General features: G+C 43.2%; 1 protein-coding gene across 4 annotated transcripts in view; it reads right to left on the reverse strand.

Annotated features, from left to right (window-relative positions):
• Positions 1 to 18: 18 nt before the first annotated feature.
• The window catches only part of LDLRAD4 (low density lipoprotein receptor class A domain containing 4), a 235,944-nt gene continuing 216,427 nt past the window's right edge, over positions 19 to 19,535 (reverse strand). For all 4 annotated transcript variants that reach the window (XM_041477592.1, XM_041477594.1, XM_041477593.1 and 1 more), the window contains 3 exons: positions 18,117 to 18,271; positions 8,009 to 8,062; positions 19 to 6,759 (listed from right to left, as the gene is read on the reverse strand). In XM_041477592.1, the coding sequence (XP_041333526.1) occupies positions 6,217 to 6,759; positions 8,009 to 8,062; positions 18,117 to 18,271 (752 nt within the window). In that variant the 3' untranslated portion in view covers positions 19 to 6,216. The remainder of the gene's footprint in view (positions 6,760 to 8,008; positions 8,063 to 18,116; positions 18,272 to 19,535) is intronic.

Genomic DNA, 19,535 nt, shown 5'->3' on the forward strand with positions numbered 1-19,535 from the left:
TTTTTTTTTTTTTTTTTCCTGGTGCAAGTGTGCCCAACGAGGCTTTTTGCCAGCCCAAAAATGCAATCAGAGGTGGCTCAAAAGATAATTTACATCTCTGATTAGTGAGGCTAGGCTAGCAAACAATATATTAACTACAAAAGAAAAATCCTGCCAACATTTTCAGTCAGCATACTCTCAAAACCTTAAACTTGAATTTCCTAATGAAACATACAGACCAGTTTTTGGATGGGAAACCTCTTGAAGTTCAACACATCCTCACAAGGGACTATTCCACCTTCTAGAAGGCCTCAACAGGTCTCAGACAACTAAGCAAGACTGCCTCTTTCCCGGGACTGAAATGATTGACACATTTGGGGCTAGTGTAGGAGAAAAGCTGTAATTGTATTGGTTGGCAAGCGGGCAACACAGTGCAGAGAAAGAGCAGACGTGTAATTAAATTATGTGCAACAGCTTTATCTAAAAAGCAAGGATGTAACCAAAAGCCAGACTTCATCTGAACCCACTGCACAGAAGGATCACTTGGTTCTCATCATCAGCTAGGTCTGAAAAAACATGCTTATGAGATTTAGGGTACACTAGTATTACTTCCTTCCTGTACATCAATACACAAGGTTCTGCATTAGGGTTATCCCAAAGCACAGGGATTTCTCAAAGCTCACCCAGAAGGAGAGAGAGCTGTTGGATGGAAGGTGCACGAGCACACCAGGTCACAGGCAAGAATAGGTGCAGCAAGAAAGCTCCCTACAGATAAAAAACATAGGTCATGACATTTACAAGACTGAAAACCAAATATTCCTCAGGCTTCCTGCTGTTTGACAAATGACCTGCCATTGTTACTGAGAGCACAACACAGAGCCATTTAGCACTTCTGGAAGGTGATCACGGAATAGAAACTAATACAGACAGAATCAAGGGGACAAGTCTGCACACAGGTCTGTATGTGCATGGACATGACTTAACTGTAATGACCAGAGAGAACCTGTGAATAATCCTAAATACTTTCAAATGTGCCAGCAAGCCTATTGTTTATCCTTGGGGAGAGGGGGAAAAAAAAGGCAAAGAAAAATATTGACATATGTCTATTTTTTACCAACTTACTATTTTGTTTTTCCTAACCTACAAAATCAGGTTACCTTAGCTACCGTGAGCGTTCAGGGATAGAGTCAGAGAAAGGTTAGCGATCAATCTTCTCTAAAGCATTCAAACATTCCTTACAGATTAGAGTGTCAGTTCTAAGGCCTGATATCTCACTACCTGGCAGGGTTAGAAACGACTGCCTCAGACAGCACTGTTCCTTCCAGACAGCCTCCACACAGGGCTCTTCAGCAGGACAAGGACTGCTTCTCCATTGCAAAGTGCATTCCTTAATAAACAATGCAATTCTGCTCCTTACCCTTCCCTGCACCTCATTCACAGAAAAAAAACAAGAACTCTCAATGACATTTTTTAATAAAAATGTATCTGCAACAAAAACATTCTGGGATTTGGCATAACAGAAGCAGCTTCCAGCTGGGAGAAACTGGTGTAAGAAACGGGCAAGCAGTAATAAAAGGCCAAATGAAGCACAGCTTAACTCATGGCTCCTGCAGATTCCATGAATGCAGGAACACAATCATCTTCCTCACTAGCCATCAGGAACTTGTACAGGGGGTGTATGCTTGAGTTTTCATACTCCCAGGGGAAATTCATGCTGTAATAAAGTCCCATCAGCCCAAGACTGGCCTACATGCAGAGTTCATCAGTGACAAGACCAGGAAAAGCATTATTAGATCCTCCCTGATGAAAACATCCTATTACGCAAATTCCTGTGAATTGTGCACGTGCCACACATGCCAGGAAAGGGATCTGAACACTGCGCTGTTGGCTGGGCACCCCTCTTCCTGTCCCTCACTCACACCTTTTAAGCAGCATCTCACTCAGTCTGCCTGTCCAGCACTGCGAGGAGCCCAACCACAATTGTTCCAGACATAGGTACAGAATTAGAGCTAAGTGCCAAGTGCTCCATTGGTAAACTGGGAGAGAAACCATTTTTTTCCTTTGCTAAACCCCATGCATTTCTAGCCCTGAAAGATCATACAAAAACATCAAAGATGGGGCATATTCATCATCAAGAAAAGAGCCATGCCAAGACATGTAAGGGAAAAATTAGTCTTTGCAGTAGGACAGAGGTCACAAAACTTTATTTCATAAAGGTGCATTTAAAAGAAAAAAAATCTTTTAACTGGAAAATTTCTAAAGTAGGAACATCACTATACTGAATTTTGGGAACACGAGTTACTGGGCAAAGTCAGAAGATGCAACCAGAATTCAGGCAAATATGATCCATCACATAGAAAACACCACACACATATTACATGGGTTTTATGCATGAGACACATAAGCCAGAAGATCAGTATGGAGACAAAATCTAGACAATTAACGCTACAGTGTTTGCAGAAATCTTTTATAATTTATACAAAGTTTCATTGAGTGGCTCTGGAATGCAGTCTATCAATTCTGGGTATTTTCAAAGCTGGTCTTCCATAAATGCTTCATAGAATTACCTATCTTCAGAGCTCACCAATTCAGAGCTCACTCACTAAGCCTTTAAAGATTGATAGTGCTATTTAATTCAGGTATTTCTTTTACCATTCTGTTCTGTTATCAAGAGCAGATTCTCTACCAAGTCAATGGAAGAAAAATAGAAAAACAAAGCGTTTCAATGTTACACTGTTGACTGCCTTTCCACTGGAGAGCACTAATATCCATCAGAAAATAGCCCATTTACTGCTAAAAGAGGCCCCAAAGCAGACTGGAAGCTCACCTATAGCAAATAAACTAATCACTACACTCCCGAAGCTGAGAGTCAGCACATTACATTTGGGAAAGCAGAGCATGACATTAAAGCCATTAGAGAGTGTCCAAAGAAGGGCCATGAGGATGAAGAAGGGTCCCAAGGGGAAGCCACATGAGGAGTGGCTGAGGTTACTTTCTTTGTCCAGCCCAGAGGAGACTGAGGGGAGACCTCAGCGTAGTTACAACTTCCTCATGGGGAAAAGACAAGGGGCAGGCACTGATCTCCTCACCCTGTTGATCAGTGACAGGATCCAAGGAAATGGCTGGAAGCTGTCCCAGGGGCAGTTTAGGTTGGGTATTAGGAAACTATTCTTTCCCCAGAAGGTGGCTGGGCACTGGAACAGACTCCCCCAAGCACCAAGCCTGACAGAGTTCAAGAAGCATTTGGACAGTGCTCTCAGGACATGGTGTGACTCTTGGGGACAGTTCTGTGCAGGGCCAGCAGTTGGATTCAATGTTCCTGATAGGTCCCTTCCAGCTCAGCTTGGTCTATGATTCTAGGATGAGAAGACAAAGATGCAAGAGGAGATGCAACTATTAGGTGAGCAAATACCAAGTTATTTTTAAATAAATCTTTTCTAAAGAACTGGAAAAGGCTACATTTTCCAGGCAGAAAATTTTTCTCAGCCAAGAAAAATTAAGAGACAGCATACTGGACAATGTTAATGGGAAGTGCATAAATCCACTGGCATGCAGAGAGGGTAAAAGATGGCAAAGGGCTGTTTTTAAAGAAAGTTCCCAAGAGGCGACTTTGAAGGCAACTTCAAGGCTCACTTTGCTGAGATCTGTACATGGGGAAAGTTGGTCTTCAACCCGCCCAAGCCCAGGGCCCAGTCCAGGTGTGCTCTGCCATGACAACTGAGTTCCAGCTGCTCTCACCTGAAGGCTTCTCGGCTAAACAATCCTCATTTAGGCAACAGCACAGTATCTGTGTAGGCACACACATTCTCTGGCTTAAAGGCTCACTCCTCAAGTGACAGAAGTCACTGAAGACCAAAACCAACATTTGCTGGCTTTGTCCTCTGGTTCAGTTTTGTTTATTTGTTTGTTGTTTTTAACTAAGAATTAGGCTCGTAGGTTCTTTGCAAAAATCTAATTTCACAGCTTTTATTCCCAGGAATCAGACAGTGATGAGAGCCCCAGCTGACTGAAAGCCACCTAGTCATCTTCTAAACACCTGTCCTGCGAGTCTGAGAGGAAAAAATGTAAGTGAACCCCACCATACAATCTCTATCTCTCCCTTCAATTAATACATACAATAAAAGGCAGCTTTACTCTGCATTACCAGCATGACTCAGACCAAAACAACAATCACAGAGACAAATGGGGCTGTGTATTCAGACTAACAGTTATACAAATGTTTTCTAAACTAGAATAAAATCAAATTAACTTATGAAGAAAACAAATCTACACTGAGGCCCAAAAGACACACGCACACAGACACACACACACACACTCACACACACTGTTTTGGCATTAAAACTCTGCATAGATCAAAGATGCACTTCAGTTATCAGAGTCCCTCGTGTACAGAAGCCCTGCAGAAATCCAGCCTCCAGCCCTGGGACCAGGGCATCGGTGCCCTTGGGGCACTCAGCAGCTGCTGCCCGCAACCAAGCACAAGGCTCAGGAAAACAGAAAAAAGTGAAAGATCTTAAAGTGAAAAGGTCTATGACACCCTCATACACCTATATATTAGAAACTATTCAAGCTAAGACTCTAAAGATTCTTACTTTTAAGTCCATTTCCAAAATGCATTTTAAGTGCAATTTGTGCTTTTTCATGTGCTTGTGATGCCACTATCACCTTCTGTCAACTGAGTTCTGGCACCGCGCGTGCTTCCACAAGGGAACAGCCAGTGGAGAAACAGCCCACATGCCACGACACAGGCAGGTAACACTTCCCAACTACTCTCCAGGCCAGTATAGCAAAAATCAGGGCTTACAGACACTTGGTGAACACATGAGTCACCTTTACCCATGAGCACAGTCCTGCTGGCGTCACGCAGACATCATGCACCCAGAAGGGTTTCTGCAACAGGGCCCAGAGCAAAATGGTTTGCAGGGAGAATTCCTGGTGCTCCCATGACCCTGCCAGGGATGCGGCAGGACCTGGCACCGCTGCCACGAGCGCTCTTGGTACTGCTGCAAAAACACCATGGGGGGGTTTAGCCACAAGGGCCCCCTTCACTTCAACAGGATGGACCTCCAGGACTGAACTTCAGCACCTGAAAGGATGAAATGGAAAGCGAAAACCACAACAGCCTCACGTACTTGAACAGCAGAGCAGGGGAAAAAACCCCACCCTGCATTTTCAAACGATTTATTGCATAATGTCATGATATGTGACTAAATACATTTCAGGCTACAGTGAGGACAAAAATCTCTAGAGCAGTAAGTACTGGTGACACTGCATTATGGAAAGGAAAAGAATGGCAGCACTTAGAATCAATACAAATCAACGCATCTGGGAATTGTAGTTTTGCCATTTATGAAAGAAATAGTCTACACTGCAAAACAGCTAAACCTTAAGTGATGGAAAATGCTGGGATTTCACATTTGCCTTCTTCCATCCAAAAGTCTCCAAGACACTTCATTGATACACTGTTATTTGAATGCAAATTATTGCAAAGTCAAGTGTCCCTGTATTTTTTGAATTGTAGAAGTCAAGAGATGTTAGGCTAAGTCCTGTCCCCATCTTTTAGCAAACCCGGGGGGAGGGGACAAACTCCTCCAGATTACTTCTAGGGCTCTATCATTATTCCACAGGTGAAACAACAACATATAGAAGAACTTCACATAAAACAGTTCCCTCATATATATTTTTTTTAAAACAGTAAGATAGTGCAACTTTTTAAAACACATTTATCACAACACAAATTAATTCCTTGCATTCATCTAAGTTCTCAACTTTATACCTTGGCACACAGAACAGGAATTTTGTTTCATATTAAAAAAAAATTCACACCCTGGGAGAAAAAAAAAAGCAAACTGGCCAATTCTTCCCCCATTTATCTAGCAAAACCACCTTCTTCCTTCTGCCATTCAGTGAGTATAAAACAGGCTGTACAAGCCTCATTTCTGTGCTAAGTTAACTTTTAGAATTAAATAATTGAAATAGTTTATTAAAAAAAAATAATATATCCCCCCCTTTCCCCTGAAACACTGCTCATAGACAAACTGAATGGAAGTTTGTATTTCTTTCAATCTGCTTTGCATGCAATTCCCCTGAAAGGAATCAGAAACAAAGAACTGGTTTGCACGTTTGGTTTTACTCAGTTGTACCACGTGAAACGTAACAACACCGTGCACGGGGGTCTTCCTCCACCACCCTGCTTGGGTCTCCTGTCTTCAGTCCAAACGCACCTGCTCAGGTAACTTAGACCAGGTTTCCTGGCTTCCGGTCCTGGCCTTTGCTGGGGACTATTGTGCTCTCTGAATTGTTCTGCTGAAACTGAAGTCTGCTCCCCCTCTGCGAGGAAGGAGGCATGTTGCTGTGCTGGTGATGGAAAAAAGAGGAGCCTGGGTAATGCCCCATGACCTCGCTGTACGTCGGGGGTGGTCCTTCCATCCTTCCATTACTGCTATAGTTGGTTGCACTTATGCCCGAGTTGCTGCTGGGTGGGCAGGGACCCCCATTGTACATAGAGATGTCTATCAAGTCGCTATCAAAAATGGTTCGGTTGGGCGGCGCCCTGACGGATTCCCGGTTGAGCTCCATCTGCTGCTCGGGGTCCCGGAGCTGCAGGGTGCACGGGCCCTGGTACGGCGGCGGCTCCTCGCCGTCCGAGAGGGAGATGGTCGGAGGAAGGTCAATCTCATGCTGCATGTAAGGGTAAGTGGGCTGGAAGCGACTGAAACGGTCCCGCTGCATAAAAGATGGGGTGGTAAACCTGTCCCTGGACCTTGGGGCGTACATGATCTGAAACGGGAAGAGAGACACGCGTGACTCCACCTCTGCGCAAAGCGCCGCGGGTGCTCCAATCCTCGCAACAAACTGATAAAACACAGAATGCTTCTTTTTGCTGGTTAAACCCAGCAGATACCGTGCACATGTGCGGCCACATGCCTGCAGGTGAAGAGGCAGGAGGTGCAGGAAGGATCCAGGACACTCGAGAACAGCTGCACAAAGGAAGCCCAAGATCCCACACAGCTCCTTCTGACATTAAAACATTCTGAGCAAAAACAAATTATTCTGTTTCTGAAACCAGGAAATTAATTCTCTCTAGTCTGGGTAATCGATTAGTTCTACAACAATGTCCCAGTACTGAATTTCAGCTGCAGTCTGAGCTTCCACCTCCTACTCAGAGTTAATGCATCCCCAAAGAATTCAGATGGTCATTTTAGTACAATTTGTAAAGGCTCAGCATATCTCACACCTTCACCATCAGAGTGTATCAGGTGTCCTCCTCCCCCTCAGTTCTCAGCCAGAACTCAGCCTCTGGCGAGAACCTATAAAACTTCTGCATTGTGATGGAAAGTATGCCCCTGGTATATTAAAACCCTGGAAAAGGACAGGTTTTACAAAGGAAGCTTTCAAGATGCTCTGTGAGGTGCTGCTGTTCCTCACTTGGTCTATCCCAGATCTGGACAGACACAGCAGCTTCTCAGATCTAGAGCTATCAAACTGCTCTTCTCTTTTTTGGATCCCTGCAGGGTCTTCCATCCCTGACCTTCACCGATGCAGGGCCAACCACCAGGAAGTTCTGCTGCTTGTCACAGGACAGCTGGACCACTCAGAGCAATACATCCACAAATTATTACATAGACAAGGAATCTGTGCTAGCTGGAAGAAGGGAGACACTGGTGATAGGATATGTGTTGTAAATCCAAGAAAAGTTCAGAGACAAGGGGAACTGGTCTCCCAGCTTCCAATGAATACTCAAATTACTGAGCCACTGTGGGAGAGACACACCTCCATCACTTGTGAATGCCTACTATGACACAAGGAGTTGCTGATGGAGATGAGGTGTCAGGTAGGCAGAATTTCATTATGAAAAGGTCTCAGGAATTTATGAAATGCGTGTTAAGGCGGGCTTAGATGACAGTGTGAACTACACTGAAAAAGCTTCCTTTACAAAAAATAGATGCATGTTTTTGAAAGGAACCAAATACAAATTACAGGGAAAAAAAAGAAATCTTGGTGAAGATAGTCAGAAATCTGTCAGTACCTCTGAAGCACCCTGGCGCGAAACCGAGCTTTCTGAAGGCCACAAGCACCCCTCCTGAAATGCGGAAAAAAACAACAAAAAAAGAAAAATTAATAGAACACATCACCATTCTGCCTCATTATCACTCTTACCAGCTCTTACCAACAGTCATCTTCTAAGGACTGGCTGTCTCCAGTAGCTAAACAAGCAACATCCCACCCCTTTCTTTCCAAAACATCAGCAAAGAGCAGCTCTGCTCCCAGGCAAGTCAAGCGTGGTCCATTTTGCAAGTGCCAAGATGTCATCCACAGCACCCAGCCCCACAGGCCGTAAGGATGCCGCAAGCTGGTGGTGTCTGAGAGTGTGTGGCAACGCATGGAGATGACAGGAGACACCTCAGCACCTGTGTGCTGAGCAGGTACCTGTCACCTCCCAAAGCAGCAAGGGTGGCAGGTCTGACAAAGGTCTGCCAGCCAGAATCCCGATTACACAGCACGGCAAAACAGTTCACAACAAAACCTGGCGTCTGTAATCTCAGTGAAGTGACAGACACACTAAACCCAGGGATAATCTGGTCAAAACTGTCAGTTGCCCAATTCCCACCATAAACAGTAGTTAAAGCAGCTGAGGTTTCAGCCACGTTTCCACCCACTTCTCCAACCACCTTCTCAGGTAAAAATATTTTCCCTCTCACACCTTGAAATGCTGTTCTGACATCATACTAGCACTCAGGGCGGAATAAAGGGGTGAAGAACAGTATGTCAATAAGGGAAAATAGCTTAAGGTGTATCATTATTTTTCTTCTCAATTAACTGTTTGCAGTAGCAGTAACTCCCGCAGTGAATTTATTTTATTGAAAAATTTTGAAGCTGAAAAGGACATATCAGAGCAGCTATAAAGCACAGAATTTCAATTTTGGTGCACAAAGAGAAAATCAAAATATTGATAGTCAAGACTATGTTCTTGATGCTAATTCAAGTTTTACATACATAAGAAATTTCAGAAACTGGAAGGAAAACACATACTGTCCCCAAAAGCATTACCATGTATAGACTGCTTCCAAATCTTACTGTACTGCTTCTTCTCACCATGGCATCTTTCAACATATTTCAGAAGTAAAAATAGACCCAACTAGATGTTCATCATGACACTCAGAGACCAAATGCTGTCTGTGATCTTGTCAGGAGAGTCCACTGCAGAGAAAAGCTGCTCTAAGAGGACTCTCCCACAGGATTCAGCTGCTAAGGGAAATGCTCTGAATAGCAAAGCTGGTACACTTCTCTTCCGTAGCTTTAAAGAGCAAAGATAGAGAGAGGCTGACAACTGCAATTATTTACAACTTCCCCAAGTATTCCCCTTTGCAAAGACATGAAACACAAATCTTATGCAGAGACACTTATTTCAGTGCCTAGATGTGGTTCTGTCAGTTGAAGAAATTCTTAACTGTGGAACTATACACATACATACACGTATATACATACTTCTGCACACATTCCTTTCCATTCCTTCAGCACCCAGGTGCCCTTATTTTGAAATATCTGAGGGTCTGGTTGCACAACTAAAGGCAATCAGGTTATCAGCAGTTGACCCTACAGGCTCCAAACCCATTGCAACTGTTTGTAAAACATATTAGTCAAAGCTAAAGTTCTCAATTAACTGCTCCTGAGTTACAGGCTCAGAAGAGAGGAAAAAAAGGCAAAACCAACAAGCCAACCCAGAAAGAAATAAAATCTACCTCCACCATTCATATTACTTAAACTCCCTTATGAGAAGGAGCTGCTGGTGAGAACGTGCAAATGACTTCCATTCTAGGGCCCATCTCCCCAAAGGCAAGAGGGTAAGAAGAGCTGAGAGAGATGGTGCAGCATATGGACAAAAACTCCTTGCATGGAGATGGAACAGGACGTGCTCACTGAGCCAAGACTCCCAGATCTGCTACCAGCCATGCCTAACAGAAATAACTTGTTAGAAGAGAGGAGTTGCCTGTTACTTCTACTGCTGATGCCTGAATCCCAGAACAGTCAAAGGCCCTGCCTGAAGCACTGCAGCTGCTACAAGGATCCCAATGAGTGTAACCAGGGCACTGGGATAGTCACATCAAGATGAGAACAAAGGAGACCAAAGCTCTCCCCACTCAAGTTTACCCTACTTGAGAAGGTAAACAGCTTGGGATGCAGTTGAATTCTGAGGCTGTGAGATCCTTAGAATGCAAGGATATGTAACAATGTCGTTCCTGTGACAGTATGTCCTACACTTCACCTGTAGCTCCTCCCTTCCCTAAGGTTTCCCCTGGAGAGAGCAGCAGGCTGAATAAATGATTTGGCAGCAGCCAACCCCCAGCAAGATCTCTATCCCAGGAGCCAGAAGAACTCCCCAAGCAGATGGCTGGGTAACATGTGCTCAGCATGCCCACACTTGGAAAATACCAGGCTCACACACGTGCAGATCAACCTCACCATGGTTGGTCCAATGACACAGCACAGAATCCTCTCCTCACCGAGGCGTGATTCTGTGACCCAACACAGAATTTCTGCCCTCCTGAAATCACTGCATCTACCACAGGAGACTTACTACCTACCTTTCTGAGTCTTTATTTAAGGGAAACTCCCCTTCCCCTCTATTGGGTAGATACTATCTAACCCTAGGGTTGGTGCCCACCAACTCCACTGATCTTGGGGTGATGGAAAGAGGCACAGATGAGAATAAAGTGCTGCAGAAGAAAAATATCCCCATGACTACACCCCTCCACCCCGAGATGTAGATTTAGGAAATAATGTGCAAGGACCACCCTGACCAATCTGGGGTGACTTATACTGAGGGAAAGTGTTAGTTCTCGCTCTCTGCTTGTCCCTATGCTTACAGATCTTCCTTTGAAAGCTAAAATGCTTCCCCTGTGCTCATAACAGAGAAAATCAGATGAGAACTGACAGCATTTGTATTTATATTAGGGATTTGTACAAGTAGTTATCAGGTATGTGCAAACAAGGCTAAACCTGAGCAAATGCAATTTACCCATATTTTGATGAGGGCAGTACCTCATTTACCTGCTTCTTATAGACTGTCAATAGCTAGGCCACCTCAATGTGCTCCTTGTTCAAGAGACTTCAGGCATGAGCTTCAATACTTAAAAGTAACAAGGCAAGAAAGCTTATGCATTCATTCCCTATACTGTATACATTTTTAACATTGTTGGGCTTTGCAATTAAAATCCTAGCACCTACCAATAACACCAAGCATGAAAAATCTTAGGGAACCACCTATGTCTTTTGCTGACCATTGCCATTCTTGGGTTTCACCATAATTTACAGAAATTAATTTTGTGATTAGGTTTTGAAATAGCAGCATCATTTAATAAATCCAGCTGAGTGATTACTTAATTATCTCATGGTGTTGATTATTAAACTCAGTATTTAGAGCTTAGGAGACTCCATAAACCTAGGATAATTTGCTATTTCATATCTTACAAAGCTTTAGACCTCCAGAATTAAACAGTGTAAGAAGATGAATTTTGGAGGACACTTTTAAATACTGCAGCACATACTGTCATCCAACTGCCTCAGCTAAGCATCAGCCCATTGACAGCCAGCAGGAAAGACATTTACCAGAAGAATGATTTTTAACTCAGCAGAAATTATAGGTAAAAATTGACATTCAGCAAAAGTTTTCCTCAAGCTGTAATAAAGCAAGAGGATTCCTGTGCTTGTTAAAGCTGGGATAGAGTTAATTTCTTTCACAGTAGCAATGGCAGTATGGAGCCATGTCTTAGATTAGTGAGGAAAACAGTGTTGATAACCCAGGGATATTTTCATGATTGATGAATTGTCTTTACACAGTCAGGGCCATTCTGCTCCTCACCTCAGCAGCAAGGAGGCTGAGGGTGCACAAGGAGCTGGGAGGGGACACAGCCCGGACAGCTGACCCAAGTGACCAAAGGGACATTCCAGACCATATAGCATCATGATCAGTACGTAGAGCCTGGGGAAGAGGAAGCAAAGAGGGACTTTGGGAGCAAGAGCATTTGTGTTCCCAAGTCACTGTAACACACCACGGAGCACCGATGCCCTGGAAATGGAAGGACACGTGCCTGGCCCTGGGCAGTGGTGAATGAATTCCTTGTTTTGCTCTCCCTATGACACTGTCTTATCTCAGCCCAGGAGTTCTCACTTCTACTCTCCCAATTCTCCACCCCAGCCTGCTGGGAGCAAGTGGCTGTGTGGTGCTTAGTACACAGTTGCCAGCTGGGGTTAAACCATGACAATCCCATATAATCCAAACTTTTCTTTTTCTGCTGACTGTTAAGGAGATTTACAGGCTTTCTCCACTATTAAGTTTCTGCAAAATAGAGCTTTGCCTGAAATCATGTTTTCTGAGAAACAAAAGTCAGTTTTTCACTTTCTAAAATGCATTACAATTATTAAGAAGGTCCCTCTTTTCTCCTTAACCCAGATTTTTATTTTATTTTTATACAAAAAACATACACACACAAATACACACACTTCTTTTGCAAGTGAAATGTTCCAGATAGCAGTGTAGTTTCTGATGTTGGCCCTAGGTGGTACATTACACCACATTAAAGCAGTGGCTTGCTGAAAACACTCCAGGAAGGCACAGGGGCTCATTCCTCCTGGTACCTTCCTGGGTGATACAGACCACCACAGCTTTGAAGATAGCAACAAACACAAGCAAAACAAACTATTTTGTTGCCCCCAACAGAATGATGAGTGTTCCAGCAGGATTTCTCATTCCTTTAAAAGTGATTCCTCAAGGGCAGGAGAGGTGACGCTGTCTAACAGAGCAGTGCACGGTACCGAGGAGAAGATTAGAGAATTATGGAGAGTGACAAATCTCTCACATGTAATCTGCCTCCCTACACTTACTGCAATTATTCCTGTTACTTAATGCTTTAAAACTTTTATTTCCCCAACTTCACAGCACTTCATCACTTTAGGTAATCTTCATTTCATTCAACTGAAGGGAGCAAGTACTATTATCCTTCCTCCTTTGTTTGGAGATGAAGCAAGTTGCCCAAGGTGACACACCGACTCAGGTGCCACCCAAAGCCAGCGCTCCTCACGTCTATTCCTACCTGCAGATTTCCTGGACAATCCTGCCCTTATTAAACATAAATGACTTTACTGTGGGAGACTTCAAAGAGCAGCAGCCGAGCTCGCTGTCCCTCTTGGCAGCACTCCCTGAGGAGAAGCAAGCCCATGTCCCTGAAGGAGACAGCACATCCAGCCCTTGCCAAATGATGACTGGTACAAACAAAAAGATTTGGCAAAGAAGGGTGGTCTACAGCACTCACACTCTCTTCTGGCTGTAGACTGGGTTCCTGTTCCTAGTGGGATTTTCTTTCTTTTGCACATGTCAGTAAGAAAATGAGAATGAGTGGCCTAGGGACACCAGCAGGGAACAGACAGAATAATGCCAATGCCAGTAGGAAATAATTTAAAGACCAGCAGGAAAGACTAACATTTGAAATAATGACAAATCCCTGAGTTGTCAATATTACTGAGTATTTTCTGTCACCCTCCTGACGTTCCCCTTTTATTCTGAAATAGCTGGTACAGGGCAGAGAGGAGTATTTTTCACAGCTGTGCTCCTGGAGCTCGGCGTCCAAGACTGGCATTCCCAACGCAGGTTCTAATGCAAGCTGACCAGCCTGAGCAGCAATGCTGCCCTTGGTGCTGGGAGGCAGGGGCTGGTCAGGGTGAGCATCTTGTGTGATGGATGCAAGGATTTGCTGCCAGGAGTAGGCCTGGGGCAGTACAAGTGTTCAGCACTCATTCAACATCTACTTTATAAAAGAAAACAATGCAAAGACACCAGGATAGGGAAAAGGAATGAAATTAGGAACATCAGAAGCTCATTAAGTACCTCTGTAAGTCAGTTAATCTCTTTCCCCTCAATGTCCCCCTGGAAATCACTGGTGATGACATTAAGAGCTAATCATTGGGAAGCAAGATTTATATTTGTTTGGTCCCAGCAAACAGCAAAGTGCCACAGCAGCAGCTCAGCTGCAGCTACCTACATTCCAGCAGGACACTTCTGTTTAACAGGAATAGTGTCCCCCTCCCCACACCAGGTCAACAAAGGCACAGCCAGCAACACTGCAACACAAATCTCCCCTAAGGCATCAGACACACACACCCTGTGCACACATGTGCCCTTCCAGGGCTGCCACGTGGCTCTGCTCCAAAATCCCCCAGCACTGCCAGTAGCATCAGTAGCTCCCACACCAGAGGTTCTGCTGTTTCCAAGTGAAGCAGCCCCTGGGCAAGCTCCTGGTATACTCCACACCCTGCGGCTTTTGCATCCCTCTCAGGTGTTCTGCAACCCTTGGCTTGCTCCCAGCTGTGAAGCCCAACACTGCAGATGGATAAGCCAGCAGGAGGAAATGTTCAGTATTTTATCCATTGTCATACAAACACTGTTCAGCACCTTGCAGGCTCACTCCAGGCTACTGTTCATGCCAACATGGTTATTGCTCAGCATCTTTCCACCTCTCATAATTAGGACCCCAAAACTCTTATTTCTGCTAATGTAAAAACAAGGCTGGAATGCTTAATGGCCTCACTAGCAGAGGGCAGGCAGCATCCTCAGCACTGCAGCAGAAGCACCCACTGCTCCTGAGCACTCAGCGTTTGTCCTGCCCTTGGCTGTGATCTGCTTAAGGCCTTGGCCCAATAACCAAGGTAATAAAATACCAAAGACCAGGGGAAAGACTGGAAGATGACACTCCAGAGGAATGAAAAGAAAAATAAAGAAAAAATATAAAGAACAGAAAACTGCATTTACAGAACAGGCAAACAAAAACATTTAACGTGCACTTGCCGAAGAGCAGCCTTTTTTTCCTATGACTGGTCCTTTTTCTGCACTTCAAACATTAATTCAAATTACTTCAAGTGTTAACACTTGTGATTGTAGTGATTTCATCTTTTTAATATTCTAATTTCTGACTGGAAAGTTGACTTCCATCTGGCCTGGAAATTGAAATTTTCATTATCATCCTCTTATGTTTTATTTGAGGGTGTTTGATTGGGGCTTTTTTTTTTGTTTGTTTGTTTGGTTGGTTGGTTGCTTTTGGGTTGTTTGTTTGGGGGTTTTTTGGGGGGTTTGTTTGTTTTGGTTTTTTTGCTTTTTTTTTTTTTGTTTTTAGTTTTTGGTATAACCACGAAGAAGTTCAACCAGAAAAAGAAATTCAGTAATACCTTTCATTTCCTTACTTCTGATGCCTAACCCATGAATTTTACAGGCGTGAGGCTGGTAATAAAGGCAGTAGGTAATTTAGCTGATCACTCCTATTACACTCTGTAGGAGAACCAGAATAAGAGAGAGATCATGGTCTTTACCAGGCCAGAAACCTGTGCAGTTCAGCCACCACTTAGCTGGTGGAAGGCATGATTATCTAGAAACAGGAAAGGCTTAAAGAAAAAGTGAAGGTAACAAAAGGACCAAAAAAAAAAAAAAAAAAAAAAAAAAAAAAAAAAAAAAAAAAGGCATCATCTGAACAGGATACATTTTTATACACCTCTGCTACCTCAGTTACATGAGAGTTACACTTCAGTTCACTACAGAACTAGCCAACAGTCAAATAATTTGCTTTACCATTTTCTTTCAAGAAACATGTCTGAATTTCCTCTATTTCCATTCACTATTTCTCTACCAAAAAAAAAGACTTAAGTCACAATAATATTTTCTTCAGACATTAGTGATTAACAAACATTTATATCTGTTTTCAGAGTCTATATACCATTAAAAAAATATTCCCTTGCAAGAAAATACACTTGGATAGCAATTGCACACAGAACAAAGCGTGCCTGGTACAAAAAATTAATTTTAGAAGTGTATAACCTGCATCTCACCACTCACACTATCTATTATCTTGTGCAAGCCACTCCACTGTGGACAGTGAGAACAGACTGGTCATTTGCAGTTTCTCACCACAGAGCACTTACTTTAGTTTTCTGACCCTCATTCTCTGCACATTGCTTTCAAGGTTTGCACTGCACAGCCAGTTTCTACCAGAATTTCCTTCTAACACGTGACACAATAGAAAATTCAAAGTTTTTGACATCTGAACTCTGAGACCTGTAAATCCCCATTCCCCACAAGCATTACCTTCTTCTAAGAAGAGTTGCAGCTTATCAGAAATTCAGATGAGTAATAGTGATGACAAATCTATACCAAAGGCTTTCAGAGGAATTAGTAACTGATTCTTGCCATCCCCTCATCAATTCCCATGAAGTGCTCACTTGGCTGTGATTATCATTACTTATAATGGTGACATCAAACTGAAACTGAGTCAGTGTTTTAAAAATTATTTAAGTTCAGTTCTGGGTACTAAAGCAGCTCCCAAGTCCCTGCTGCCAAACTGCATGTTCTTCTTCACAAGAAGGTGAAGTTTTCTCCCTTGTGCCCAAGAGAAAAAAAAAAAACCCCCACTGGCTCTGATAACAGACAATAGTAATGAACCATACAAAGGAAATAATGGGTTATTTCATGCATTTGACAGCTTACTACAGTTTAAAAAGATTTGTGAAGATGAAAATGCATTTCATTTATCTCCAACTATTTCATTTTAGGCATCTGTAGCAATTATAGCTAACATTTTTCAGACAGAATTGTGGTACTTGAATTACAGTGTCCATTTCAAAGCAACATTCAAATTAATCTAGTCAATTTTTCCAGTCCTCAAGTCCATGAGGTTAAGGTTTGACAAGTTCCAGTTTCATCTGTAACCAAATTAGAGCTAAGCATTCATACACTAGCGAAGTGCCAGGCAATGAGGCAGCCTCTCCTTAAGGAGGCAGCTCCTTTCCTCCCCCTCCAAGGAAAGAGCAATTCACCCCAGCAAAATGGCACAGGTGATGTACTAAGAGAGAGCTTTGGGAGCCCTGCATCGCCACATTGTACAGCTGACTTTCAGGAAGGAGCTGCCAATTGCCAGGGAGAAAGCTGCACAGCAGCCCCGTGGCATCTCTGCCTCCCCTGCTGAAATCTAACCATAACAAAAAAAGCAAAAGCAAAAAGCCAGCAATTAGTGTTCAGCCAGAGCAGTCCCCTGAGGCCTCTCACCATTACCCTGACAGCTCCCTAAGGAGCACAAAGAGGGAAGAAACATAAGACTGGAATGGATAAAAAGGTGAGACTGTGGTGTTAGAACTGGTGTAAATCATTACGATCACATCTCAGTTACAATCCAACTTTTTTGACAGCAAAAGGAAGCTGTGAACTCAGCACTGTTACCAGGAATTCCATGCATCAAAAGGTGACTTCATAAATGGCCCTCTGGCCATCGCTGTCAGCAAAGAGGCCAAGGGCACCACTCTGGGAAAAGCGCATCAGAAGGAAGAACCTCCCTGCAATACCACGGGACACTGTGTGGCTTGTGGGGGATATCCCAAGGTCAGGTGTGCTTCACCTTCACAAGGAAGTAGAGCATCCCACCCAGCAAACTCCTGGCTCACAAGGCAAATGAGGTGTTCGTTTACTGATGGGTTGATTAAACACACTCTTAACAAGTACTGACTGAGATTCCATCACAAGCCTTCGACTCTGTAACAACACATCTTAAACAAGCCAGGTCCTTGGAAAGATCCTTTTTCTAGTCTCTTCTTGCTGTTTTAGTGAAACAAACATTGCATTTTCCTGGGCCCTTAATGGGACAGAGGTTTTGATCCAGAGAAGAGCCATGGCAGCATCACAAAACAGTAACAGCGATAAAACCCCAGGATATCAGACAATATATGGAAAGTCCTAACAATGTGTATTTCAAATCTTTGCAGCCCAGCTAACTCCATTCATTCCCCCGCCACACTCCCCTCTCAAATTACAGCAGCAGCAAACACAATGTCCCATCTAAGCCTCCAAATGCAAAATGAATATAGGCTACATGAAACATAGCAGGGTCTAAAAATAACTGAAGACCATATACCTTACATTTGTGCTCCAAATTTGTTTTCTATGGACAAATACAACTTTGGCAAAAGATCTAACTACAGGGAGTATTAAAAGTGATATCAGAAGTTTTTCCAGCAGTTTCCTGTACCAGAGCTCATCAGGAGGCTTTGCTGCAGGCCCATACAGCCCAAGGAAAAGGAGTTTGGTGCAAGGGGCTCACACTCACCGTCTGCAGAGTTTCCTCCTGTCTTCTGCTTTGGCTCTGTCGGTTGATAAAGGAGCGTGTTGAGAGTTTGTAATGGTTCAACAAGCAGATGATCACTACCACCATAACAGTTATAACCACGATTATAATGATGATCTGAACAAACTCCAGTTCAGCTAAAACAAAGAAAAAAAGAGGAAAATGTGTCATCAACACATAGAAGGTTAACCATCAAAGCAACAACCTGAAAAGACCCTCAATATTTCTCTGAGACTGATCTGGCTTGAGATACTCTTGCTGTCCATTCTGCAAAGTTTTGTGATGAAAACTGTTCTAAAAAGTATGAAAATTATTTCATTTTTGCCAGAGCAAATTTATCAGCATCAGTGGCTGTAGGTCAAAACTAAGAAGCTTCTTGATGATCCTTCTCTGCAGCCTCCACAGGAAATAAACTCTTCAACACAAACACCACAGATGAACCTTTTGGACAAAACAATTTCACTGAACAAAAAACCGAAGAAACCTCATACACACAAACCCCATTCTATTTTAACAGCCACCTGTAATATCAACAGAGTCCAGAGGGCTCCATAAGCTTCAAAGCCCAAGAGGAATCAGGACACTGATTATTTAGTACACTACCTTTAATTTTTTTATTAAGTAAAGAGCATGAAAGCTATTTAACTAGAATGGAAAACCTTAAGCCTATTGAATCTACATGCAGTGTCTTTTTCAATTACCACCTTCTCTCCAACTAGTGTAATGCTAACTTTACTAGGCCTTTCCCAGTCAGGTAAAAATCTAAAAAGAGCTCTGGTACTCTAAAACAAGAGATGTTCCATCACGGTTAAAAATGAAACCAGGGCCCTGGTTGTTGCAAGAGATACAATTACAATGAACTCCATCAGAACCCATCATCTTATCTGAAGCCCTGCCTATACCACAAATATTAAGTATATTTAGAAATGAGTCACTCTTGCACCCTTTTGGCTATACTGGAGCAGCAAGGATGAGCAATATAAGGGGGAAAATTGCCCTTCGCAGTTACCTAGTTGATGATATTTCTATGGAAACTGCATTGCTCACAGGGGATGCTCTCATCTTGAAAGACAACTCCAGTTAATGGGAGGAGGTCTTTGGTTGCTAGGCTGGTAGAAAAAGCAAAGAAGCAGCCCAAGTTGCTCAGTTTCAGTACTTTCCAAAAAGGGCACTACTTTTTGGACGCACAACCAGGAACTTTGGGGAACTGATACTACATTTTTTACTTTTTAAAAAGTTAATGAGGAAAGAGAGATGCCATATGAAAATGAAAGGACAGAACAAATATCAGAAAACAAGCCCCTTCCCCCCCATCTCTAATTCGTAGCCATGCTCAGCTTTCTGTGTGACAGCAGAACACTTGTGCAGACACAACACAACTGCGAAGCTGAGCTAGAAAAA

This window comes from Pyrgilauda ruficollis, unplaced genomic scaffold, assembly GCF_017590135.1.
Source record: "Pyrgilauda ruficollis isolate IOZ18807 unplaced genomic scaffold, ASM1759013v1 scaffold41, whole genome shotgun sequence".
NCBI classification, from domain to species: domain Eukaryota; kingdom Metazoa; phylum Chordata; class Aves; order Passeriformes; family Passeridae; genus Pyrgilauda; species Pyrgilauda ruficollis.